This window comes from Daucus carota, chromosome 7 (assembly GCF_001625215.2).
Source record: "Daucus carota subsp. sativus chromosome 7, DH1 v3.0, whole genome shotgun sequence".
Lineage (NCBI taxonomy): Eukaryota > Viridiplantae > Streptophyta > Magnoliopsida > Apiales > Apiaceae > Daucus > Daucus carota.
Genome location: NC_030387.2, coordinates 38,190,102 through 38,216,804, shown reverse-complemented (window position 1 = coordinate 38,216,804; position 26,703 = coordinate 38,190,102). Strand labels below are relative to the sequence as shown.

At 35.3% G+C, this 26,703-nt stretch overlaps 5 protein-coding genes across 9 annotated transcripts; all 5 read left to right on the top strand.

Moving 5' to 3' along the window:
• The first annotated feature begins 61 nt into the window (after positions 1-61).
• On the top strand, positions 62-3,522 carry LOC108193574 (uncharacterized). 3 transcript variants are annotated; one of them, XM_017360291.2, is made up of 3 exons: positions 62-191; positions 707-837; positions 2,404-3,522. In XM_017360291.2, exons 2-3 carry the CDS (start codon positions 709-711, stop codon positions 3,202-3,204), a joined length of 930 nt encoding a protein of 309 aa, XP_017215780.1. In that variant the 5' UTR covers positions 62-191; positions 707-708; the 3' UTR covers positions 3,205-3,522. The 3 variants fall into 3 exon arrangements, with proteins under 3 accessions (XP_017215780.1, XP_063938309.1, XP_063938308.1); XM_064082239.1 differs by lacking the exon at positions 62-191 and adding an exon at positions 304-600; XM_064082238.1 differs by lacking the exons at positions 62-191; positions 707-837 and adding an exon at positions 1,473-1,852.
• A 395-nt stretch (positions 3,523-3,917) lies between these two features.
• LOC108196390 (zinc finger BED domain-containing protein RICESLEEPER 2) lies at positions 3,918-8,167 on the top strand. The gene is made up of 6 exons (XM_017363656.2): positions 3,918-4,099; positions 4,454-4,545; positions 4,868-5,213; positions 5,420-6,185; positions 6,297-7,549; positions 7,636-8,167. The coding sequence occupies exons 2-6, from the start codon at positions 4,456-4,458 to the stop codon at positions 7,788-7,790; spliced, it is 2,610 nt and encodes an 869-aa protein (XP_017219145.1). The 5' UTR covers positions 3,918-4,099; positions 4,454-4,455; the 3' UTR covers positions 7,791-8,167.
• A 1,129-nt stretch (positions 8,168-9,296) lies between these two features.
• Positions 9,297-10,840, top strand: LOC135146692 (uncharacterized). Its single transcript, XM_064081605.1, has 2 exons — positions 9,297-10,079; positions 10,361-10,840. The coding sequence occupies exons 1-2, from the start codon at positions 9,906-9,908 to the stop codon at positions 10,586-10,588; spliced, it is 402 nt and encodes a 133-aa protein (XP_063937675.1). The 5' UTR covers positions 9,297-9,905; the 3' UTR covers positions 10,589-10,840.
• Positions 10,841-12,424: 1,584 nt separating this feature from the next.
• Positions 12,425-17,276, top strand: LOC108196391 (uncharacterized). Of its 3 annotated transcripts, XR_001801762.2 has the most exons (5): positions 12,430-12,767; positions 14,265-14,549; positions 14,931-16,454; positions 16,581-16,640; positions 16,767-17,276. XR_001801762.2 is itself a non-coding variant. In XM_017363659.2 (3 exons), exons 1-3 carry the CDS (start codon positions 12,759-12,761, stop codon positions 15,207-15,209), a joined length of 573 nt encoding a protein of 190 aa, XP_017219148.1. In that variant the 5' UTR covers positions 12,425-12,758; the 3' UTR covers positions 15,210-16,547. The 3 variants fall into 3 exon arrangements, 2 of the variants coding, with proteins under 2 accessions (XP_017219148.1, XP_063936833.1); XM_017363659.2 differs by lacking the exons at positions 16,581-16,640; positions 16,767-17,276 and having other exon boundaries at positions 12,425-12,767; positions 14,931-16,547; XM_064080763.1 differs by lacking the exons at positions 16,581-16,640; positions 16,767-17,276 and having other exon boundaries at positions 14,931-16,547.
• Positions 17,277-21,296: 4,020 nt separating this feature from the next.
• LOC108193785 (uncharacterized) lies at positions 21,297-25,748 on the top strand. The gene is made up of 3 exons (XM_017360605.2): positions 21,297-21,522; positions 23,018-23,299; positions 23,686-25,748. The coding sequence occupies exons 1-3, from the start codon at positions 21,514-21,516 to the stop codon at positions 25,471-25,473; spliced, it is 2,079 nt and encodes a 692-aa protein (XP_017216094.1). The 5' UTR covers positions 21,297-21,513; the 3' UTR covers positions 25,474-25,748.
• Positions 25,749-26,703: the final 955 nt, after the last annotated feature.

The following is a 26,703-nucleotide window of genomic DNA, read 5'->3' as shown; positions in this document are numbered from 1 at the left end:
TATTAGCATGACAAATTTCATTGACCGAAATGACCTTCCTCGTAGTTTGTGTACACATACGTGGCACAATCTCGCGTGTCCTAATTGTCATTTGACAATCACCACCTTCTAGTTGCTTCTTCTCTTCATTAAATCTTTTCACAGCAAAACAAAACCCATTTTGCTGAAGAAAACTCAAGCCTGGATCAACAGTAAGATCTTTAAATTTGCTTATAAATCTATGCAAGATTTTATGTTAATGCCTTTATATCTTCTTGAATTTGGTCATGTTTATTTCAGTAATAAATTAGTAACTTCTTAAAATTTCTTGTTTTTATCTTTATGTGTATAAAGATTGTAGCTTTGCCTGATGGGTGGTTTACAAACATTGCAATACTGTTCAATTTTAAAGCAAAGTTGTTCCATATAAGCTAATCTTTTAATTGGGGGCTTAAAATGATTATTTCTTAACTAAAAGTTAGGATTCGAAAAAAGAAGAAGAAATTATTGAATTTTAGAATTCAGTGGGCATGTGCTTTGGCTAGCTTGAAAGTGTTTTGGGTGTTGGTGTGTTCTTATGCTTGACAAGGGCTGAGTGATTTTGCGAAAATAAGAAAAGGGGTAAACTGATTTAGGGCTATTTTGCGAATTTTAGGGTTATGCTGTAATTTTATGTGAATGTGTTTGCAAGAGTGATGATTAGTTGGTGCATGCTTATAATGTGTAGGAATGGCTGAAGTAGGGCAGCAGAATTGTATGAATGTGGAGCTTGCAATTCAGAGGGAGCTCGAGTATCGGAAAAAAGTCGCGGGTTTGTTCCAGTCAGATGAATGCATCGAAGACCTTATGCCACTACAGGTCATTGCCAACTTGTTTCTATTAAGGCTTAATTGATCCTGTCATTTTTTTTGTTTTGTTATTTGATGGTGTGCTTGTTACATTCTGGTTGAATTTTTACTGTATATGCATTGTTACTTAAATAGCGGATATATAGCGAGTAGCTTTGTTTTGTTTACGTGGATGAGAGGATATATGGTTAGTAGCTTTGTTTTTGTGGAGTATGACAGACACCCAGAACAGGTCGAAATTGTGGTCAGTTATCCGTGCGTTGAGCTATATGCCGTTGTTGATGTCTATCATTGTATTCTTACAATTGATGTTGATTTTGGTTTTGCTTTATTCTGTTCCGGAATTATTGATATCTTCAATGGTAAAGCTACGGATTACCCTGACATGCCTCCGAAGTAATCTTGATTAACAGTTTAAGGCCTTGCTCCCGAGTTTTTTTAGGGGAGAAAGCAAGTGAATGTAAGTGAAAGTAAATGTGCTTTCACTTTCATCCCATTTTTGGAGTGAAAGTTTTGGAGTGAAACTATGCTATATTTTCACTTACTTTCACTCGCTTTCCTCCCTTTAAAAAACTCGGGAGCACGGGTAGGAGTGAAAGTTAGATAACTTTACTTCCTTTTCACTTGCTTTCCTCCATTTTTAAAACTCGAGAGCAGGGTGTAAGTAAATTGAGTGTGCCTGTTTTCAATTGTTTGTAAGAAAGTCTTGAGGTAGAATCCTGATGTGTTACCGAAATTGCTGGCTCATTTTGAAGATTCCAAGCATCCTGTAGTAGATTTGGTTTCAGAAATTCTCTCTGATTTTAATAATCTAATTTATGATTTACTAGCTTAAACACACTAAAAATAAGTTTTCCTGATTTAATTTGTAGGGGAGTGGTAGAATTTGTTCCATGTTTCAACTATCCAGAAGGAATCCACGGGTTAACACCTTAAACAACACCAAGCTCCAGCAGTTACTAAAAAATACTTGGGTCAGGTGCTTAAACAATAAATTTGCTAAGAGCAAAAGAATGCAGAAAATGGTGACTCCTGGCGCCCACTTTATTAACAAAAGAAAATATAATAACCGAAAAAGTTTTGGCAACAATTGTTTTTTTTTATTAAGCATTTTTGACTATGAGGCAAGCTAATATTCCACATCGACTTATCTCGTTAATGTTAGAGTATATAAACTTCTATCGTATTGTTAATTCGGTTAACTGCTGTTATACGGAATCTGCTTTCAGGGTTCATGATATGTACTGCTGGAGAGTATAAGAATGCTCCAATTGTTACCCCTTTGTTATATATTCTTAAATCTCGAGTGTTATGTTCATGTAAATGAGCATCAGTATTTGATTTACGAGTGGCAGCCATAAGATTTAGACTTTGTTAATAACTATTGATTCCAAGGCACACAGGGGTTATGCATGCTTTAAGGGTGATGTGCTAATTGTAATTCCTATCAGTAAATATGTTCCGTTTTATCTTGCAATTATGTTATGATAATAGATCATGCTTTGGAGTATACAATATTATTGACAAATTATGCAGGGTGTATATTTTGATTCGTAATTAACATTTCTTATATCAGGTGGTTTCTTCGGTTTCATGCCCTCGTCCAGATCCAGGCCTGAGATCATGGCCAGAGCCGAGTTCAGTCACTGTAGCAAGTCCATGCATGGCACCAGGTTCATCTTGTATGTTTCCAAGACCAAATCCAAATCTGGCTCCAAGTTCAGCTCATCAGTTTTCACCTTCAAATGCTCCAGGGTTCTGTTCAGGTCCAAGCCAGATTCCCAATCAACCATTCCAGCGGTCACCAGTGCCCAATCATTATCCTAATTATGGGCCAAGGCCTCGTCCACATTATCAGCCAAATTACTCAGGCTTCAAGAGAAAAGCAACTAGTGGCTTCCAGCACCAAGGCCCTCATAAGCCACAGCTACCTCAAGAGAATTACATAGCCATAGACTCATCTGGGAATATGTTTTGCAAGCTCTGTGAAGTACCCTGTACCGGTCCGTTCTGTCTGAAGCAACACCTGAAAGGTCACAAACACAAGGCTAAACTGCATCTGCTAAAGATGGATAGGAAAAATGGCGGGGAACAAGTAAACACGCAACTGAGGTGTGACCTGTGTCAAATTTTGTGCCCACATGAAGATGCTTTGAAGCTGCATTACCAGGGTCAAAAGCACAAGGCTAGATTGCAAGCTTTAGAAGCTGGACAGAAAAAGGTAGAGAAAGCCACTGAACGTCCATGGTGCGGACTTTGTGAAATCTGGTGCATGAACGAAGATGCATTTAATCAGCATCTCAAAGGTCAAAAGCATCTCACTCGTCTCTACAGCATGCAGGAGAAGGAGAGAGCAATGAAAGCAAGCTGCAGATGAACTGAAGTTGATCTGCTAGATTTTAGAAAGTAATGATTACCGGTAGAAATCAAACATGGCTAATGATGCATTAAATGCTATCTTGTAATCTAAAATTCTAAATGACATACATAACAGCAGCTTCTGCACAATAGATTGTGCAGTATGCTATTAGCGCAAGACTTGTTTATGAATTCTGAAGATCTTCCTACTGCTGTAATCTGTGAGATCTTCCTAATGACTTAAGTATGCATGGCTTTGCCGGACAGATTAGATATCTCAGACTTTTTACAAGTATGTGTAAGTTTGAGTTATGGTATGGCCTTAAGTTTTATTGTCTCTCTCAACTTATAAGCTTATAAGCTTAAAGTGTTTGTGGGTTTTCATTGTAGAAATCTGAAGGGAAGTGTTGAAGTGTAGTGTAGAGCAATACCTGAATGCAACACAAGTTAAATTAAATAGAAAGGTTGTAAAATGTAACACATTTTTATGAAAAATCAAATTACCTATTCTGGGTTTCAAGATTATTTTTACTACTTTTTTATTTAGAAAAAAGGATTTAATTTTATAATGGCGAGTCATATGATATTTACAAAAATAAATATTTGATTTTATTCCTTTTAATTAGAAAAATATTATCTTTAGCTTTCAAATTTCTATTTGTATAGATGGCAAAAGTTTCGTTACTCGGTCCTTCTCACAAATTTTACATTTTTAATCATTTGACAAAACTAGTACTATGTTTCATGCCATTCATAAGGTTATGACTTATGAACCCATCTCCCTTGTGTTTCATAACATGAGTTCTGTCTCTTCTTAGCTTGCTGTCTTAAACCTCAAATATGCTGCAATTGTGATCAAGGAAAGTTGACTACTTGCCCCCTTTCCATTTTCGCAGTCTCCCCGTCTTTCACAAGTGAGCGACTCTCTCTAATTACTCTACTTCTTGTTTTATAGTAAAGATTTGATTTTTTTTGTATCTTTGTTTGTGTGTGTGTGTGTATTTAATCTTGTTTATATATGTTAAGTATTAATTGTAACCCATATCAAAAAGATTTGAAATGCATATGATTTTAGCTAGGATTGATAAGATCAAGAATTTATTAATTAGGGCTTGAATTGATGCGGACAAGGTATTAATTGATGAAATTTAGAATGTGATTTTAGGTACTAATGAATATTTATAGTGCATTGTTTATTGTCATTACTGTTTTTCAAGAAGTTTCTGATTAGGGGTGATGGATATTACAATGTGCTGTAATGAATGTAGGTATGGATGAAGAAGAGGTTAAAAACATGAATCTGATGGACGAGGGAGTGGTGTTTGACAAGACGGATGTGGTACTTTCGTTACCGGTACAGGTGATAAGTAGTTGGTAGTGTGACCTTTTTGGCTTCTGATTGACTGCTTGATTTCCATTATTGTTATTTCATTTTTTTTTGTCTACTTTGAATTTGATTATGGAATGAAGCAGTGTGTACTTGGTGTTCTGCCTGGGTATTGAACTCTATTGCTTGCTATGCTATGCACAAAACCAGCTGCTCTTTTAATAATATGATTTATCTATTGGAGCTTGCTGTTTAGGATATAAATCAGCTTGCACCAGTGTTTCTTATGCAGTGTTCATTTAGAAGTTATATGTACTTCTTCCACATTATATGAACCTTTGGTCTCTCGTGATAGGTTTCTTCTTTATGTCCAAATTCATGGTTGGATCCAAATTTAGCCAGTAGTCAAAATTCCAGATCGGTTTCATGTTCAGCTCCCTCTCACTCTTCCATATCAAGTTCATCGCCAGAAGCTCGTCATATTCCGGGTCCAGCACCAGTAATAGATCAATTGTCAAGTCTTCCCTCAAGTGCAAGTCCACAGCAGTATTTGTATCCATCTTATCAGGTCTCATCTTCGAGTCTATGTCTGAGGCCAATCGTACGAAATCCTAGTCCAGCTTCTGGGGCAAGTCACCCAGGCATCAAGAGTAATCCAACACTTAGCAGCCTCCAATCAAGAGCACCTCCACTATCTTATGGTAATTATGATTATAGAGAACATAAGAAATCTTATTAGAAACTTTAATTCTACTGTAGGCTGGGAAGACTCGGTACTCTATACCCCATTGGTTATAATGTAGGCTATAAACTTCAAAGTTTGAACTGCTAGCTATAACTTATTTCTCGGCATATACTTGTATGTGTAATAAGCTTATACTTCTCAATTTTTTTTTATGTATAATAGCTCCTGTGGTATTTGGATCGAGTAGCAAAACTCCTAGTCAATTGGTGGTGACGCCTTCTAGTCCATCTGCTTACTCAACTCCAAGTGGAGCACCAGATGCCAGTAAACAGAGAACAATTTTATGGGGCAAAAATTCAACTCATGTGGCAGTGCCTCCAAATCCATCATCTCATTCAACTCCAAGTGGTGCATTACATGGCAGTAAAAGGACATCAATCGTCTGGACTGCATTCGAAAGAAAATTAATAGATGGTCGACTCTATGCTATATGCAATACTTGTACTTCAAAACTCACAGCAGGTAGTGGATATGGGACGAGGCACTTGCATAGCCACATGCAACGCTGCAAAAGACTGAAAACTTTTGACACTAGACAACAACCAAACGGAACCAATAAAGAAATGGAGAAACAGAAAGTTGAGCCCCGGAATAGTACTTTTGATCAAGAAGTATCTAGAAAGGATATCGTCGATGCTATTATTTTACATGGATATCCTCTCAACATTCTGAGTCATTATGGATTACAAAAATTTATCAGAGGTCTTCAACCTATGTTCAAGATGGTTACTAGAGATACAATCAAGAAGGACATTCTCAACATATATGATTCTGAGAAAGAAAAAATAATTTGTTTGTTGGAGAAATTGGATTGCCGAGTTGCTATCACCACCAAAATATGGATAGCTAAACCAACCAAAAAAAATTACATGGCTGTTACTGCTCATTATATTGATGAAGCATGGGTATCCCAAAGTCGACTTCTAAGGTAAGTTTTACTATATTGCTATGGTTTCTGATGATTAGACTGTCTTGATTTTGCTGCCTTTTGGAATATATAATACATCTGAATTCGCCTTTTCTGCCTTTTTCTTCTCAGGTTCATATATATACCCAATCCACATGATGAGGAGGTCTTTACTGAATATCTTATGGATGCATTGCTGGAATTACGTGTTGATAGGAAGTTATCTACAATAATGATTGATGATGCAAAAAATAATCCAGCATCACATATCTTTCTTGACAAGCTTGATGCAAGTTCACTCTTGTTAGGTGGGGAAGTACTTCATAATTGCTGTTTTGGGAGCATTTTAAATATTATGGCGAAAGATGTTTTGGAAGTTATAAGTGAAGTGGTAAAGAACGTGCGGGATGAAGTAGTGTACTGGACAGTTTCAGCACAAAGGATGTATAAATTTGAGGAAACATGCCAGGAATTGTGTGTTCCATACACTAAGAAACCTTGTCTTGATAATGGTACCTGTTGGAAGTCAACATTGCTGATGCTTCAAACAGCTTTACTTTATAAAGATGTTTTCTTATATTTAGAGCAGGAAAAAACTTGCCATACAAGTTTGCCGAGTGACCATGATTGGAAGTTGGTGAAAGAAATTTGTGGAAATTTGCAACTGTTTTATAATGTCTCAGAATCCTTTTGTGGGACCACTAGTTTCACTTTAAATTGCTACTTCCCAAAAATTTGTGAGATCAAAATTGCGATATCTAGATGGTTTGACAGTCCACTTGAGATTGTTCAGGTGATAGCATCACAAACTATGGAGATATATCAGAAGTATTGGAGTTTGTGTAATCGTATCATAGCGATAGCATGTGTATTCGATCCTAGGTATAAGTTAAAACTTACCGAGTACTTTTTTAGAACTATATATGGTGATGAAGCCATGGTGCATGTGAACAGAGTCCGTGATGATTGCTATGCATTGCAACTTAATTACCAATCAAAGGATAGGCCAAATCGTATTGTGGGAGCATCTTCGGCTAGTTTTATGGCGTCAACAGAGTGTAGTGAGGAGGATGCACTCAATGATTTTGATTTATTTGTGGCAAGTCAGGTGCCTGACAGATCAGAAATGGATACATACTTGGAAGAATCTATATTGCCAAGAACTGCAAACTTCGATATCTTGAATTGGTGGAAAGTGAATGGATTGAAATTTCCAACGTTGCAAAAGATTGCTTTGGACATATTGGCTATTCCTGCATCAATTCCTGTGCCGAAATCCACTTCTGGTAATAGTATGATGCTTAGTCCACATCGTAGTCGGTTAAGTCACACAATTACAGAGGCATTGATGTGTACACAAAATTGGTTGCAGGATGAGGTCAATGGTATGGCATATATACCCAGATGGTTGTGTTAATCAAGTTTATTAGTTAACCATTAATGCTTATTAGTACTTTATTTTCTTGTGTAGCTACCTGTTCAAGTGGAACACAGCTTGTGGCAAGTACTTTAGATGATGAAGATGAAGACAAAGACGGAGATGAAGATGAAGCCCAAGATGAAGATAAAGACCAAAACAACGGCATTGCTGATGATTTTAGTGCAAATTGCAACCAGGGGAATTAATAAATGCATGTGAATAGTGTACGGTTTTGAAGTTAACGTTCTTACTGTAGGTAAGTACTAATGATCTGTCTGCAATTAGATATGATTTTTTATGCATAGATTTATGATGTGATGACCTGGATAACGAAGGTGGATTTTTTTAGAGAGGATCAAGGCTACATGCTTGGGAAATTATTCAGCATGTCCTTTGTACTTTTAGTAAATTTGTTGTCAAGTGTTGCCCATTCATCTGTGAAGTTGACAGCTAAACCTGTAGTAATAGATACTTCTTATGAGGAAAGCCAGTGGCAGAACCAGAAAATTGAATATACCTAGTTGTCCTATACTCAAAAAACAGTTTGATTATCGTGGTTATATGCACAAATTTTTTGATATTTTGATGTTCTAATATATTCTTTCCTAGAATGAACTTCTTTTTCTGCAGTTTATAAAAATACAATTAAGCCATGATTGAGTAGTTTGTTTATTGTGAAAACTTTTTTGAATTCACAAATCTGTTTCTTTCTAGAAGTTATCGAGTATCAGGCTGTTATAGTTCCTCTTTGCTATCCTGGGCATATGTCAGTCATTACTAATCTGATTGAACGAGCCAACATAGAAGGCATCATATTTATACTGTGATGTTAATCTTTGTATCAAGTCTCATCAAATTATAAAAACCCTAAAATGGGTGATAAGGCTGACTGGCCCTGCAGTCCTGCACATTTACATAATAAATAAAGTCTTAAGCCTTTTAGCTATAAAAAATCCGCGGAAAGATGGATACATCAATATAACTTGCTACTTGCCAGGGACCTGGACCCTTCCTTTATTTCCTGCCAATACCTGCAACTTAAGCTGTAAGAGCATCTCCAAAGATGATCCCTAAAATATATTAAAATAATGGTTACCTAAAATACAGGTATCAAATAGTTAGTTTACTGCAATGGTATCCCCTAAATTGGTTCCCTATATATTAAAAAATAATATTCAATTTCTCTCACCTAAAAAATAGAGGTAAGGAGGGAATGGTTGGAGATGAGTTTTGGAACAAAATCCCTTAATCTTGCCATCTAGATGAGATATAGGTAAGGGGTGACGCCCCTCGGAGATGCTCTAAGCTGTAAGCATAATAATGTTCTCCTGGAGCATTACTCCAAAAAGGCTGTATATTTTCAAAATTATGCCTTCCACAAACATCTTTATAACTAAAAAGAGAGATTTTATGCAGTATCAGCTAGTGGCTGAAGTGTAGGATCAAAGTAAGATATCAAGAGCCTAATATTTCTGAAAATTCCTTTAGAAAAATGTGCAAAAGCTAGCGAAGTAAAGTGTCCTGTGTCCCTTTAAAGTTAAGGGACTAGTGGCTGAGTTTAGTTGCAAAACATCTTGGTTGCTATCATTGTCATAAGTAGAACTGCAGAACATCATATAGGGCATAAATAGAACTTCCTATTGGCCATAAATTTCTATGTTTCTATCCATCTTATCCTGCACAACTACACTAGTTGTCTGTTTCAACTTGTGGGTTGGTTGGGGGAGAAAAACGTGTGATAGATTGAAAGCCTTGGTGTCTTTATAAGCAACATGGCGCATTTGGATTGTGATCTATCATGGTGATATAATTTGTTGGCGATTTAGTGTTTGCCATATCAGCCCATGCTTGCCGGGATATGTTCCACAGAGGATAGGAAGTTAATGATGCTTATTTGTCGATACTGTACTGCTTTATTCTAATTTCTAGGTGAAATATACACTTTCTAGCAAAGTTGAACTGAATACACCTAAAGCTTAGGACTTGGGAAGTAAGGACTAGAGTCTCAAACAACATGTATAGTTACGCGAGGGTGAAGAATATGTCTGAGGTGAATTGCACTATATATAACATGGATGATGTTAGAGGACCTGCAGAGTGTACAAAGTAGATAAGATATTTGAAAGCGAAAAGTAAGTGATATCAAGTCATGGCTGGAAAAGATGGAAACATCTTTGCCAAACCTCACTTGAAGATTGTTTCTAAGGTCCCTCCACTAAGTATAAGTTTTAGTTGGAAGATATTGATACCTAGATACCTAAAGCAGTAAACCAGATACCTAGCGGCTAGCTCACCTATGCAAAGCATTTGTCTTTAAATAGATGCATGTCACCATGTATTATGTGCACAATCGAAGGGAAATGGACCAGTCCCAAGAGCACTCGGAGAAAGTTAAGGATGTTTCACTTCAAGAACTCAAAGCCAGGCTTGCTGAATTTGCTAGAGTCAGAGATTGGGAGCAATATCACAGTCCCAGAAATCTCCTTCTAGCCCTTGTAAGCATTCTGATCTAGCTATTTCAGTCGCATAGTGTATAATTCCTGTATTCTCTATCTGCTTATCCTTATACATACAAGGCGGTAAGCTATATATGTATAAGATAAAAGCCATCGTTCCCTGTTGAAGGACCGAAAAACTAGTACAGGGTACTTACACTGGACTTGTGTGACTGCATAAGGCGTGGCTATGGATCATCTCATCTCTGCTTATATTATGTTATGCTTATGCATATGCATTTTGTCTTTCACAATGTATTGTTTAATACGATCTGTTGTAGGTTGGCGAGGTGGGAGAGCTGTCTGAAATATTCCAGTGGAAAGGAGAAGTAGAAAAGGGCTTACCAAACTGGAGTTCTGATGAAAAGGAACACCTAGAGGAAGAACTTTCTGATGTTCTGCTCTACCTGGTTCAGCTTGCTGATGTTTGTGGCCTTGATCTCGGCAAAGCTGCCCTCTCCAAGATTCTCAAAAACGCTCAGAAATACCCTCCATCTGCTACTCGCTGAAAGTCTGAAACCAAACCATTTCATACTGAATGTCTCTTCCAGTCCTCTTTTGATCTGTTTTTTTTTTCACTGCCATCTCTTATCTTTTTCAGACTCACCACCCCTACAAAGGCAATAACAAACCGGTGTTTCGATAAACTCCTGTACTGTTCCAATGCTGTTTTGGCTCCTTCGCATTATATGAGCATCTCAGCATCTCCACATTGAGCTTGTATTACAGCATCTGAGTATAGTTCTGGATGTTTTGTTGTAGATGAGTCTGAACATGCTGAAAATATTAAGTAAGAGTACATGGTACCTAAATCAAAATAAAATTATTATTTTTGATTAGATTGAATGGAAATGAAATAGAACCTCCTGAGCTGAAAGTATTGTTCACAGATATATTAAGATTTTAAAGTTCGTCCAATCTTATATTTTTCTGCATTCAACGTTAATTATAGAAATTTTTGACTTAAAAAAGATACTATTACATAGCAGGATAAAACAAACTCCATCATTCTCGAAAAAAATGTAACAAAAGAGAGGAGAATAAGAAATAACGGTTTGGCAAAATAGGTGCAAATGCTTGTAAGAGATTTATGGTGGGCTTGGGTTTGTCTGTCTGGGAGTCCGGTTAAAAATTGTTGTGCGGTCAGAAAAAGTGCCGGTGAAAAAAGTAGTAGAAATCAGATAATTGTTTGGTAATATTTTTGATATTTGCTTATTTTGAGTTATAATATAAACAAAATAATTTTTCAGGTGAGATTTGATAGTGAAATTTGTAACAGCTTCTGCAAAAGTTGAAAATCCAAAAACATGAGAGGATCTGATTTTTCTAAAAACTGCTTTTCAACTAAAAGCTGTTAAAAAAACTGCTTTTAGATTTACCAAACTGTTTTTCAACAAAAAGCCGCGGTCCCAAACCGTACCTTAGGCTGAAACTTTTAGGCTTAAAGTTTTGTGGGTATTACTCGGGCCCGAAACTTTTTAGCCTTAACTTTTGTGGGTATAAGGATCTGTTATAATATATAAAATATTGAAAAATTTAATATATTATATAAAAATAGTCTGCATACACGTGATTAACCATCATTTTTCAGTCAGTAAATGAATTAGCTCTCCTGAGGAATCACGTACAAATATTTTTAAGCAGGTTGAGCTTATGTAATTTATAAATAAAATATTTAAATTATAATAGAGCTACTGCAATATTGATATTTATTCTATTAATAATTTTAGTATAAATTGTTTTAGTCGATTTTTAGAATATGATATTTTATTTTAGACATTGGTTTAGTATATAATATTTTCTTGAAGATAGCTTATTCAAATGTCATGTTTCTTAATTATATAAAAATTGTCCCAAAAACTTTTAAATTACTTTTTATTTAGAATTGTATTTCAAATTAAATGGCATATAACCGGGTGGCGTTTAAGAAAATTTTAGTTTAAGATTTTTGGATTTTAAATCTTTAAGGTGGATTTTTAGACATTATCAAATTTTATTATAATTGTGTACGTGCATTTGTATATTCAAAATTATAACAATTTTTAAAAAAAATATTCATATTGAATGCATATCTTTTTCGAAATGATAGGAGTATATTTTGGTCAATGGCTACAACGTTTTGTTTGTGGGATAAGGTAGGTAAAGAGAATCTAATACACACCCAACTTTCTCTTACACTTTCTTAAAATAAAATCTAAAGAAAATAATAAAAAGCAAAGATATTATCTTAAATGTAATTAAATTCTACAGCAAGAAATAGATAGACACGGACCCCACCATATGTTGACAAATCTTATGCCCCTGCTCACATAAGCCCCTCTCTCTCTCATCTCTCTCGGTCTCTCTCTCTCACTCATCTCTCTCTAACCGGCCCCAGCAGATCCAAATCTCTCTACTTTAATCTTAATATACTCACAGATACCATTTTTGTTATATTTTATGTTATACAGAAAATATAATATTCTCTAAAGCTTCATGGATATCAAAGTATTCTCTTTCTTATAGTAACTTATAAGCCCTTTTGATAAAAACCCATTTGGATTCTTTCATGCTTGTTTGTGCCATTTGGTCTCTGCTTCTGATTCTCCTCGGGTTTCGAGCTCCTCACAAGCTATTTACTGCTCAATAAAACAACCATTTTGTGGGTCATTGCTGTATTTTTGCCTGGATTCTCTTCATATGACTAAGGTGAGTGTTTGTATTTCTAATTCTCTCTCTTTTCATCTCTTGTTTTTCTTGATTCTTTATTACTTTTATTTGTCTTTGGTTTTGATCTGGTGTTTTTATGTGAAGATGTGTATCTGTTATGTATAATTCTGTGAATGCTCAAGTTGTATGTATAATTCTGTTAATGCATAGTTTTTTTTTAATTATTTTTTGTTTTGCTTTTGATGGTTTTGATTTTGATGGATGGATATTTTAAAGTGTAAAGTGTGTTCAAAGCTTCTTTTTTTTTTGCATCCAAAGTAGTAAAGATTTCATCTTTTTTGGATTTTGAAGTTCTTTTGTGTTCTTATCTTTTCACTTTAATTCTGTGTGTTTTGACAATGTCTGTGATGTTCACTGATTATAGACCTCTATCCATCTTTCTTAATTGGGGATTGTTAGTCAATTTTGTGAATTTCCAATTTTTTTCGCCCTTGTTGGACGGCTCATAATCTGAACTATGGTGGTAATACTAATAAATCTTGATAGTTGATACTGATGATATAATTAATGGTGCCATGTTCCAGTAGATTAATTTTCTTAATCATGCATTCATATTGTGAATTGTGATACATTTTAATTATTTTATTTTGCTTTAATTTACTGAGCACAAGTTTCAGTGATAAATGTTTAGACTTTGCAGCCAAAGGTACTGTTGGTGTACTTTCTGATGTACTTTTCTTAACCTGTGCCCAGAGTTTCGAGTTGTATGCTTGTATTACTAATCACAGAAGCTTTTATGTGCTGAAATTTCTGAAGGTTTTCGAATGGAGTCTATTTTGTACCTCCCTTGTAATTAGATAGATGATCCTGTGTGGAAAGTTAAAAATATTCTATCTTGTTATCGTATACACTTCTGTCATTTTCATCACAGATATTTTCATTCTTTATGATTTCATGTCCGATTTTTGGGGAGTGCCCTGCGGTTAAGCTTGTGCCCTAGATAGAACGAGTCTTCTACTCCATCCACGGATGACGTTTTGAAAGCTATACATTTCTTGGAATGAATTTGGTCTATTAAATAAGATTTGATTATATCAGAAGGTTTTTGTGTGAAGTTAAAGTCATACTTCCTTATTTTAGTAAATTCATTTCCGGGTATGGGAAGTTAAGAATATCCCTTTTTGACGTTTTAAACACTTTTGTCATCTTCGTTGCAAATAACTGTTGTGCTACGTCACCCTTTAAGATTCGATTGTTGACCTTGTTGATTGCCTAATATGTATTAAATATGTAATGTAATCTATTGGTCCAAAGCTTGAGGCCCTAGATTCATAATTACTTTTGTGGTATATACATCCTAGTGTAGCAGTCATATATATCACACGTCAATTCCTAAGAATTTTATAAGAAACTCATATTACTTATTACTCTTGATGTATTGATCATATGTTGCTTTATTATCCTTTGCAGCTTGTTTACTTCTTATTGTCCATTATCATTTTAAGAAAACTTGTGCATTTCTTTTTGCCATTGCAGATGATGCCAGAATTTAAATCAGAGATGCAGTTTTCAAGCTACCTTCCTGTTTGCAGCACCACCAAAGATCTTCCTGCGTGTGGAAGCAGGAGACTGCTACTTAATAATGATCAGGTAAAAACTTTTGGACATAGCCGAACATGGCATCATAATGATCAGGTACAGATAGCTGGATATGGCTACAATAATCTCTGTCCATCTTCTAACGCAAGCCAGCTTCAAGATCACCTGAAGGAAATAGTAAGGAAGACTATGCTAGAACATGAAGCCACATTTAAAAATCAGGTATATAGTTAAATCGCAACCTTATTGTTAAATGCTACATGCCTCGGTGACTTTTAGTGCTTGAATGCTGAATGCCTGAATCATTTGCTCAGAAACACTTTTTTATCTGCAGTTCAAATTAATTTGCATTTTTTTATTGTAATAGATGTGTAGTGTAACTAGTGTTATCCTTCTTACAAAATAGCAGTTTTGATCATAATTTGGCCATGATATGACCCTATAAGTTCTCAAGGCTGTTGGCTCTTTTAGTTGTTCTTTCTGGTGGCACTTTCTTGGCCTAGAAAAAGACGATCCATTTTAGCAAGTAGTTATTCTTTATCAGTATAAATCTTTCACAAATTGATTGAATTTACGTATCTGAAATGTGTATTTTCTTCACAGGTCAGTGAACTGCATCGTGTATATGGAAGACAGCAGGAGCTAATGGATGAAACGAGAATGAAAGGACTCACTGGAAATAATATAGAAGGGAAAATATCAAAGACTAATCCGATCATGTTTGGAGGTCTATCTGAATCGAATCAGACGTTCCAAGTTGCCAACTTTAGTTTGGTGGATCCAAGCTGTCATTGGCCTGCAAGAACCATTAACGTTGAAGGCTTGAAGCTAATTATCCTTCAGAAGGGAATTCATCTCGAACTAACTGTATACCAACTATAACAGATCTGGCTGACTGGAACAAGACGTTCCTGCTCAACCAAAAAGGGCCTCTATATTCCTCAAGTTTCTTTCCCTTGGGTACGAGCATCATGGCAGAACCGCATTTGGAGCAGTCCTACGCCCAAATGCCAAACATGGTCTTCCAAGTTCAAACAAAGGAACATGATCATATACAGATAGGAAAGGATCTTGAAATTCACTCAAAGGATTTGCATCTGAAGAAACTCTCTGGGCAGCGCGAGCACACGAACCATCTTATGTCTTCCACCAAACCCTTTGACACACATGCATCATCGAGTAAGAATGCAACATTATCAATTGATAACAATTGCCTAAATAACAGTATTTGTCTGAGAGAAAAGTTGGCATCTAATCCAAGATATCAGATTGACTTGAATTCCTACCCAAATGAAGATGAATCATCACAGGTGGAAGTGGAGATAAGAAATGCAGCAAATATTAATTTGGAGCCACCTGTGAGTCCGCAGAACAAGGAGACTTCACCTCCTAGAGGTAAATCAGTGGAAAAGCAGCCTAGTGAGTCTGAAAAGGATGACAAATATCAAAAAGATCTTGCCCTGCTGGCAGCAGAAGCCCTGGTTCTAATTTCATCAAACTCTGACCAATGCTTAAAGTGGTTCGCAGAAATTGTTACTTCTGCAGAAAATCATCTCGAAGAAAATGAAACAGTTCAATGTCATGTAGCTGTTAGTAAACACAGTGAGCTCGTAGATGATGGGCTCAATAACTTTGCAGCCTTAACACCGCTCATGGAAGAGACAAAGTTGGGAGAATATAACAGTACCGGAAACAGGAAACGAAAAGCTCTAACCACATTATCAAGTCCGAGAAGGAGGGAGAAAACTAGGCAGATAATGTCACAGAAAGCAATGCAAGGAGATATTCTACCTCGCATGACCTCCCTATCGAGGCAAGAGGTGTCAGAGGAGACTCGTACTATCAGTTGGTTGAGGAAAAACGAAAGTAAAGCGAGGCTGGGAAAGAGAAAATCAAGCAAAAATGAGCGGCAAAAGGGAAAGAAGCGCAATAGTGAACCCACTTTGTTGCAGCAAACTGCTGATGCTAAACTGGATTCTCTGAAAAGGTGCCTTCCAGATTGGGGAAGGAGAAACAAACGGCAAACTGGACATAGACGCCCCGCTTCTGATCATGCTCTTAGGTTGGCTGTACTTAGATTTAAGGGTCCGTTATTGGAGAGTTCTTTTATTTAATGTTAGACTTCAGGTAAAGTTGTCGGAATTTCTTTTCTTCCATTTAGATTATAGGAAAAAGAATATAAAACAGTGGTTTGTTATGAATACAAAAATGCTTCAGTCCTATGTAATGTTTTGCGAAAATTTCCGAATCCAGGACCAGGTCCATGCTAGCGGGGACCATAAAAATAATTTGCGGGATCTGTGTTTATGCTTGGTATGTCTTTACTTGCCTATTACATATGTTTGATTAGACCCGTATGAGCAAAATTTATTGGATCAAACTCAACTCGTTTCTGATACATCTGAATTGACACATTTTCTAATTTTTTTTTCCTTTCAGGTTTACATATATACCCCATCCAAACGATGATGAGCTCTTTGCTGAATATCTTGTGGATGCATCGCTGGAATTAGGTTTTAATAGGAAGTTATCTTTCTTGACAAGCTTAAAGATGTTACGGACGTTATAAGTGATAAGTACGTTAGGAATGGGGTTCTGTACTGGACTGTTTCAGCACAGAGGATGCATAAAAATGTGGAAGCATGCCATGAATTGTGTGTTCCATAAAATAAGAAGCTTTGTCTTGTTAACGGTCCGAGTGGGAAGGCAGCCTTGCAGATGCTTCATGCAGCTCTATTCTATAGAGATGGTTTCTGATCTTTAGAGCAAGAAAATCATGCCAAACAAGTTCGCCCAGTGACCATGACCGGGAGTAGAAGAAATTTGTGAGAATTTGCGACTATTTTACAATGTTGTAAAATCCTTTTCTGGAATGTCTGATAGATTTTATGCTTAATCGGAAAGATTTGAGTTCAAAAAGCTAATTTCTAACTAAATTTGATAGACATTCAGATTAAATACTTGCACAAGCCATGTAGATCATGTCGCGTGTTGTAGACATTGGATTTGGACAATTTATGACCCAAAACGAAATATATGAAATTCTCATTAATTAATCAAGACATCTAAATAAGAATGTAGGTCACATATGGCAAGCACCCGGTAAAAAGCAAAACAAAAATTCGTGTTAAGTCAAGAATTCAGGTGATATTATCGTTTGAGTTTCAGTGTTTTATTATGACGAATAAACAATCGATTTTTCTAGTGCGTGTCCATAAGTACACACAAAGTGAAGATCTTCCGTTAGGTAAATCTCTTTAGTAATTAAGGCCCCGGTACATGCACAAAATCAGTAAAATCCTTCCAACTCAACAAAAACGGAAAATACCCATAAACAATTATATGCTGGTGGTTTTGGTTTTTCATACGACATTGAATTAGCTCGACTCGATGAGTCGGGTTATGACGAATCTAAGACATCCCAGTTTATTCGTAATTCTGATTTCAGCTATATGGATAAGTCGGTCTATACTGCATGTCTCACATATGGAGTTCTCTATATATATGGAATTCTGAAATTTAAGTTCCCATGTTAGTTGATAGGGTTTAGCTGAGATTTTAAAATGTTTAGTCATAAAATTATAGTAATTATTTGTTTATATATAATATATAATAAATTTATTATTAAAGTTATCAATTATTTGTTCTTGGATATTGGATGATGACTATGTATTGATTATTTTTTGTGGAATTTTGGTTTGGCATATGATTTATTGATTTTTTTGATATAATTTCATGCCGTGCACATTTATATGATTTAAATTATTGAAATGATTTTGCTCTCAAAAAATTATTGAAATGATTTGATTAAGAATTTGTTGAGATAATAATTTTTGATTAGTTGTTTGTGTTGAGTCATTGTTAAGTAACGTTATTTGTACTTTATATGAAACTAGTTGGGAAGTCGCGCGTTGCGGCTGCCTATAAAAATTATATTAATGATTTAATATAATTTTGTGGTTATCTATAAAAAATATATTAATGATTAAAAATTAATATTTGTAGAATAAAATAAATTTTATATTATAAAAACTTTGATGTAATACCAATACTAATATATAAAATTGCAAAAATTGGACTATAATTCATGTTGTTGAATAAATTTTTACACGTAATTAACAATTTAAAATACGACGAATCTTAATTTTATTTGTGTTTTTTTGTTGAAAGTAATCATGTTCTTACGTTGTCACCTTTATCCAATTTTTTTGGATTAATTGTGCACAAAAACATCCAACTTAAATCCGTGAGATAGCGATCTATAACTACCCCTTGCTTGTAACAACCTTTATTTTTTAATACTGTATGAACAGTCATCACTTAAAAGTTGCTTAAACGGAACAAACAGATAATGCGTAAATAATTTTTTCCAGTGTACAAAATAAATCATATAAAAAATTAACAACAACAAACACGTACGATGAATAAACAAATATTATAAAAGAATAACCAACAAACATACATCACTAATAATTAATTTATTGATATCATCCATCAATATCATGTCAAGACTACATTCTTCTCCTGCGTTTGGATTTGTCGACTCCAACATAGCAGTCTATAACTACCTTTACTTGCAACAATTTTTATTTATTTTTTAATACCGTATAAACAACTTTCACTTATCGTTGCAGAAGACCGGCACCACCGAGTTAGAAATCGAGCAAGAGAACTGTCACCAGAGAGGTAGGGTTGTGGTATTGAGAGAGAGTAGATTGTATTTAGATGATCCAAAACCCTACAAGGGGTATTTATAGGTACAGAGAGACTTGTGTGCTACTATTTCCCAAAATTAAATAATCTGAAACAAAATCAGATTAAAACTTTCAAGCTGCTATATTCCATAAATAATTTGAAAACACAAAATAAGATTTAAACTTTCAAGCTACTATATTCCATAAATAATCTGAAACAAAATCAGATTCTGAAACTTGCTTCTAATATATCCGAAACTAAAATAAGTAGTTCTAATTTTTTCTATAAATAATCTGAAACAAAATCAGATTCTGAAACTTGCTTCCAATATATCCGAAACTAAAAAAAGTAATTCTAATTTTTGATATTTTTCATTCAAAAATTCTAGAAAATTAGAAAAATAGAATGGAGCGATGTGAGAGGCGCCATCTACACGCTCCTCGCTTCTCCTTTATATAAGTATATTGACTTAAAGTATATTGAAATACTTATATTTTTTTGAAGAAATATTAAAATACTTGTTAGCAATGGCTATATCATTTTTTTTAAATATAAGTAGAATTGTTGATTATTTCTTGTTATACTTGAAATTATATACTCTCTCACGCTCACGCTCACTCATTTCTATAAAGTTTTTTTATATTGTTTGTCACACATTTAAAATTACTATAAAAATAATTTCATAACCTTTTTAAAATTTTATTTATGAATAAAAGTTAAATATTAATATAAGAAAATTTGTTTTAAAATATTTATAAAATTAAAATATATAAAAATATTAACAAGGCTCTGTCCCAAACATATAAGAAAATCTCGGACGGATGAAGAATACAACTTTCACATTTTGGAAGCAGATTAGGATTGTTATATATGCTTTGTAATATTTGAAATAAAGTGGTACACGAAAATAAACGTGAGGTGATTTCAAAAGTTTTGTATTTTATATCTTTATTGCGAACTTACGTTGTTGGAAGCAACCGCATGGACCTTCTGGACGTTCCTTTTGGTGCATGATAATCGACTCAAATGGATAGAGTGGCTGTATGTTTCACATAGTTCATATTTTCGGTTTCACAAAAAACAGCTGTTTATATTTGAGATCAAATTGTATACGAGTGAATTGTATCAACCCGTTTCAGATTTTTTTAAAAATATTTTAGACTCATGTTATCAAAGATATAACGTTTGTTGAATCTCATCGATTAGCTAATAAAAATATTTCAAAAAAATAATTATTAAATTGAAAGATAACATTATCACCTAGTATTCACACCTAGAAAGCTTATGTGGGTGTTTGTTTACCTCATTAAAAGCCCAACTTCTCGGTTATAAGTTGGAAGCATTTATTCATACCGTTTGTGTAATAAGTCAAGAAGCATTTATAAAAAAAACTACGAATGCTAACTTTTGTCTCCGGACTTCTACTTATTTGCCAAACACTTTAATCACTTATAAGTCGCTTCTAACTTCTACTCCACTTTTTTATTTTAGGCAAGAAGCACTTATTTTAAATTCACCCAAACAGCCCTTATATTTTTTGAGTTCGGTCTGCTTATGTAACATAGGTGATTTTCTCACCTTCTACGTTAGAGTAACTCCTTATTTTTGATAAAAATATGAGGAATATCGTATTTTCAGGAAAAAAATAAAATATTTTTTATTATCCAGCAGTTTTTTTGGGTTGAAAATCGATTATTGCTGCGGCCCTAATTAGCTGCTATGCAATCAGGCCAAGTACTTGTTTTAAGGAAAATGACTGTGTGTGTACAACACCATAAAAATCTTGAAAGGACCTGGACAATGGAACTCAGAAACTGATACAAGGTTTTGTTTGTGGGATAAGGTAATAAGGTTGGTAGAGAGAATCTAATACACACCTATGAGTCCATGACCCAACTCTCTCTTGCACTTTCTTTAAAATAAAATCTATGGAAAATACTAAAACCCAAAGATTTCTTAAATATGATTAAAAATCTAAGAAATAGATAGACTAAGACCCCACCATATGTTGACAAATCTCATTTCCTGCTCACACAAGCCCCTCTCTCACACACACACTCTCTCTCTCTCTCTCACATAAGCCCCTCTCTCTCTCTATCTCTCTCTCATAAGCCTCCCCCTCTCTCTCTCTTCTCTCTCTCTCTCTCACATATGTAATATGATAAATACAACCGGCCCCAGCAGATCCAAATCTCTCTTACTTTAATCTTTTCTATACTCACAGATACATACATTTGTGTTATATACATAAAATATAATATTCTCTGAAGCTTCATGGATATCTAACTTCTCTCTCTTGCAAGCCTTCTTGATAAAAACCCATTTGAGTTCTCATAGTTCTGTGCCATGTTTTCCGGGTAATGGGTCTCTGCTTCTGATTCTCCTCGGGTTTTGAGCTCCTCACAAGCTCTTTACTGCTCAATAAAACAACCATCTTGTGGGTCATTGCTGCATCTCTGGTCTGTCTCTCACAGTGGCTGATTCTCTTCATATGACTAAGGTGAGTGTCAGAGAGATTTTCTGATAATTCTTTTCTCTTGTTTTTATTTATCTCATCTTTTTCTTGATTCTTTATTCATTTAATTATGATTTTGTGTTTGTGTGAAGTTGTGGATGCTTGTTAATCTTTGCCTGTGGTTGTGTATCTGTTGGTCTGTGTGTATAATTCTCTGAATGCACAAATTTGTATGTAAAATTCTGTTAATGCACAAATTGATTTCTTTTTTTTTTGGGCTTTAGATGGTTTTAATTTTGATGGTTGGATCTGTTAAAAGTGTAAAGGGTCTTTAAGTCTGTTTTCTTCTTCAGTCAAACTAGTAAAGCCTTCATCTTTTTGGTTTTTGAAGTTCTTTTATGATTTTATCTTTTTAGTTTGATTCTGTGTGTTTTGACAATGTCTGGGATGTGAAGTGATTGTGGATAGACCTCTATCTATCTTTCTTGATTGAGGATTGTTGGTCAATTTTGTGAATTGTGGTGATGAAATTAGTTTGCTTTTCGAATTTTTTCACCCTTGTTTGGGCAGTTCATCATCTGAACAATGGTGGTGAGAGCTTTTACTATTGCATCCAGATAGAGATGATATAGTGGTGCCATGTTTCAGTAGATTAATTTTCTTAATCATGCATTCATATTGTGAATTGTAAATTTGTAAAACATTTTAATTATTTTTTTATAATTTTTTGGAAAAAAATATTTTATTTTGCTGTTGTTTATAACAAGTTTTAGTGATGAAGGTTCAGACTTTGCAGCCCAAGATACTGTTGGTGTACTTTCTGATGTACTTTTCTAACCTGTGCCCAGAATTTGGAGTTGTATACTTGTATTACTAATTACAGAAGCTTTTATGTGCTGAATGTGTAACTAATTACAGAAGCTTTTATGTGCTGAATGTTCAGAAGGTTTTCTAATGTTTGGTGGAGTGCCCTTCATTTAAGCCTGTGCCCTAGATAGAACATGTCTTCTACTACATCCACTGACGACGTATTCAAGCTATACAATTTTGGAATGAATTTGGCCTATTAAATAAGATTTTATTATATCAGAAGCTTTTTGTTTGAAGTTTAAGTCGTACTTCTTATTTTAGTAAACTTATTTCCGTGTATGGGAAATTAAGAATATCCCTTGTTGACGTTTTAAACACTTTTGTCATTTTCATTGCAGATAACTGTTGTGCTACGTCAACTTTTAAGAATCGATTGTTGAACCCTGTTTGAATACCTAATATGCATTAAATGTGTTACGTAATCTATTTTTCCAAAGCTCGAGGCCCTAGATTCATTGTTACTTTTGTGGTATATACACTCCTAGAATAGCAGTCATATATATGTATATATATTACACTTCAATTTCTGAGAATTTTACAAGAAACTCATATTATTTATTACTCTTGATGTATTAGTCATATGTTGCTTTATTATCGTTTGCAGCTTGTTTACTTCTTATTGTCCATCATCATTTTAAGAGAACTTGTGCATTTCTTTTTGCCATTGCAGATGCCAGAATCTAAATCAGAGATGCAGTTTCCCAGCTACCTCCCTGTCTGCAGCGCCACCAAAGATCTTCGTGCGAGTGGTAGCAACAGACCACTGCTTGATAACGATCAGGTACAAACAAGTGGACATAGCAGAACATCGCATCATAATGATCAGTTACAGATAGCTGGAGATGGCTACAATAATCTATATCCACCTTCTAACGCAAGCCAGCTTCAAGATCACGAGAAGGAAATGATAAGGAATATTATGCTAGAACAAGAAGCCACATTTAAGCATCAGGTATATAGTTAGGTCACAGCCTTATTGTTGAATGCTACATGCCTCAGTTACCTTAATTGTTTAAATGCTGAATGCCTGAATCATTTGTTCAGAAACATTTTTGTATCTGCAGTTCAAATTAATTTGCAATTCTTTTTTTAATAGATGTGTAGTGTTATCCTTCTTACAAATTAGCACTTTTGATCATAATTCAACCATCATATAACCTTACAAGTTCTCAAGGTGTTTGTTTTGTAGACTTTTAGTTAAGTTCTTTCTGGTGGCATTTTCTTGGCCTAGAAAAAGATGATCCCTTTTAGCAAGTAGTTATTCTCTGTCAGTATAAATCTTTCACAAATTGACCGACTTCCCGTATCTGAAATGTTTATCTTTTTTTTTTTTCACAGCTCAGTGAACTGCATCGTGTACATGGAAGACAACGGGAGCTAATGGATGAAATCAGAATGAAAAGACTCACTACAAATAATATAGAAGGGAAGACATCAAAGACTAATCCAATCATGTTTGGAGGTCTATCTCAATCAAATCAAACATGCCAAGTTCCCAACTCTAGTTTAGTGGATCCAAGGTACCATTGGTCTTCAACAATCATCAACTTTGATGATGGGAAGAGCATGCAAGCAGCTCCAAACACTTCCATTGTTGCAAGCAGCCTGAAAGACAACGTATTCTTGCCATGCAGCAGCAAAGAGATCAGGAAAAGAACATTCGATCTTAAACTCCCAGGTAATGAGTACATTGACCGTGAAGAGGAGAGGTTCAGAAATGGAACTGTTTCGGGTGTCTCCAAGGTGCCGGACTATGCTATTAAGGATCTTTCTGCTGTTTGCCATCTGAAAGACAGTAAAATTCCCGTCTGCAAAGATCAGTTGAATCCTTCAGAAGGGAATTCATCTCGAACTAACTTCATACCAACTATAACAGATCTGGCTGGATGGAACAAGACTTCCCTAATCAACCAAAAAGGGCCTCTATATTCCTCAAGTTCCCTGCCCTTGGGTACGAGCATCATGGCGGAACCGCATTTGGCGCGGTCCTACGCCCAAATGCCAAACATGGTGTTCCAAGTTCAGACAAAGGAAAATGCTCGTATGCAGATAGGAAAGGATCTTGAAATTCACTCAGAGGATTTGTATCTGAAGAAACTGTCTAGGCAACACGAGCACACATCTTCGAACCATCTTATGTCTCCCACCAAACCCTTTGACACACATGCATCATCGAGTAAGAATGCAACATTATCAATTGGGAACAATAGCCTAAACAGTATTTGTCTGAGCAGAAACTTGACATATAATCCAAGATATCAGATTGACTTGAATTCCTACCCAATTGAAGATGGATCATCACAGGTGGAAATGGAGAAAAGAAGCATGGCAGATATTAATTTGGAGCCACCTGTGAGTCCACAGAACAAGGAGGCTTCACCTCCTAGAGGTAATTCAGTGGAAAAGCAGCCTGCTGATTCTGTCAAATTGTCTGAAAAGGATGACAAATACCAAAAAGATCTTGCCCTGCAGGCAGCAGAGGCCCTGGTTCTTATTTCATCAAACTCTGCCCAATGCTTAAAGTGGTTTTCAGAAGTTGTTTGTTATGCAGAAAATGTTTTGAAAGAAGATGAGACAGTTCAAGGTCGCATAGCTTATAGTAAACACAGTGAGCTCGTAGCTGATGGGTTCAATAACTTTGCAGCCCTAACACCGGTCATGGAAGAGACAAAGCTGGGAGGATATTGCTCTAAAAGTACTGGAAACAAGAAACGAATAGCTGCGGCCACATCATCAAGTCCGCCAAAGCGGAAGCGAACTAGGAGGACAAAGTCACAGAAAACGATGCAAGGAGATATCCAACCTCACATGACCTCCCCGTCGATGCAAGAGGTGCCTCTGGAGAACCGTACTATTAGTTGGCTGAGGGAAAATGAAAGTAAAGCGAGGCTGGGAAAGAAAAAATCAAGCAAAAACGAGCAGAAAAAGGGAAAGAAGCAGAATAGTGAGCCCACTCTGCAGCATCTGATGTGCTCGTACCTAAAGCAGCAAATGGCTGATGCTAAACTGGATTCCCTGGAAAGGCGCCTACCAAATTGGGGAAGGAGAAACAAACGGCAAACTGGTCATAGACGCCCTGCTTCCGATCATGCTCTTAGGTTGGCTGTACTTAGGCTTGTGGCCTAGTTATTAGAAAGTTCGTTTATTTAATGTTAGACTTAAGGTAAAGTTCTCAGAGTTTCTTTTCTTTTATTTAATATTAGGGTTGAGGTAAAGTTGTCGGAGTTTCTTTTCTTTTATTTAATGTTAGCGTTGAGGTAAAGTTGTCGGAGTTTCTTTTCTTCCAGTTACATTTTAGGAAAAAAATTTAAAACTGTGGTTTGTTGTTCTATACAAAAATCTTTCTGTCCTGTGTAATATTTTGTGAAAATTTCCGGTTTATCCTTGGTATATTATTACTAGCTTACTGTGACATCTTTGATTAGATCCATACGAGCAAAATATATTGGATGAAGGTTTTCAGTGAATACATGAGGTTGTGTTCCCCTTGGTTGCTAGGTCGTTTGTGAACTGTTCTTAATTAGGCACATACCTGGTGTTTGTTAAAGTAATTCCTTGTTGCAGCAAATTTGCTTCTTTGATGCCGCTGGCAGGCTGTAATTCAAGTTGGAGCGAGTCGAATTTGAGTTCTTCAAGTTCAAGTTCGAGCATTTTTTTTCAATTGAGTCGAGTCTAAAAGAATTTTAAAGTCCGAAAATCATGCTCAAACTTGGCTTATTTCTAGACTGAGTTGGTTTGAATTTCTGCCCAACTCTGTAACCTTGAGTTACCAAATTATTTTTATAATTCATAGCTTTAAGAATGTTTAAAATGATAGCGAGCGCAACATGAAAGCAGAACAGAAGCTTTACCATATAAAAACATGTAGGAAAAATGGCTTCCGTCTTTCATATTTCACAATGGGCTAAATGGCCTACATTTTTAGAACAAGTACAAAGGAAGCTAAAACTTCTAAAAGCTTCTTATGAGCTATGAGCACTATGATTTACACCCAAATAGCACAACATTCGCAACCACAACCTCCCCTTTTCTGAATTCATCTCAAATCAATAACTCGACCCCTACCACAACAATCTGCACCGAGAACCTCCCCTTTTCTCGATCCATCTCACATCAATAACCCCGCACAGTTCAACTCGTCAAATTAAAGACTAGTTTTAAATAACAAACTTTTGAATCATATACTCTATACAACAGTTATTACTAGCTTGTGTGAATCGGGTAAATCTATCTCTAACTGAGAGAGAAATTTTTGTCATTTTCTCTTTTATGCATAGAGTTATGTAACCATATATATAGCAAGTGCAATGCCCTGCTAACACAATCCGCAATATTAGAATAGTGACTACATACATA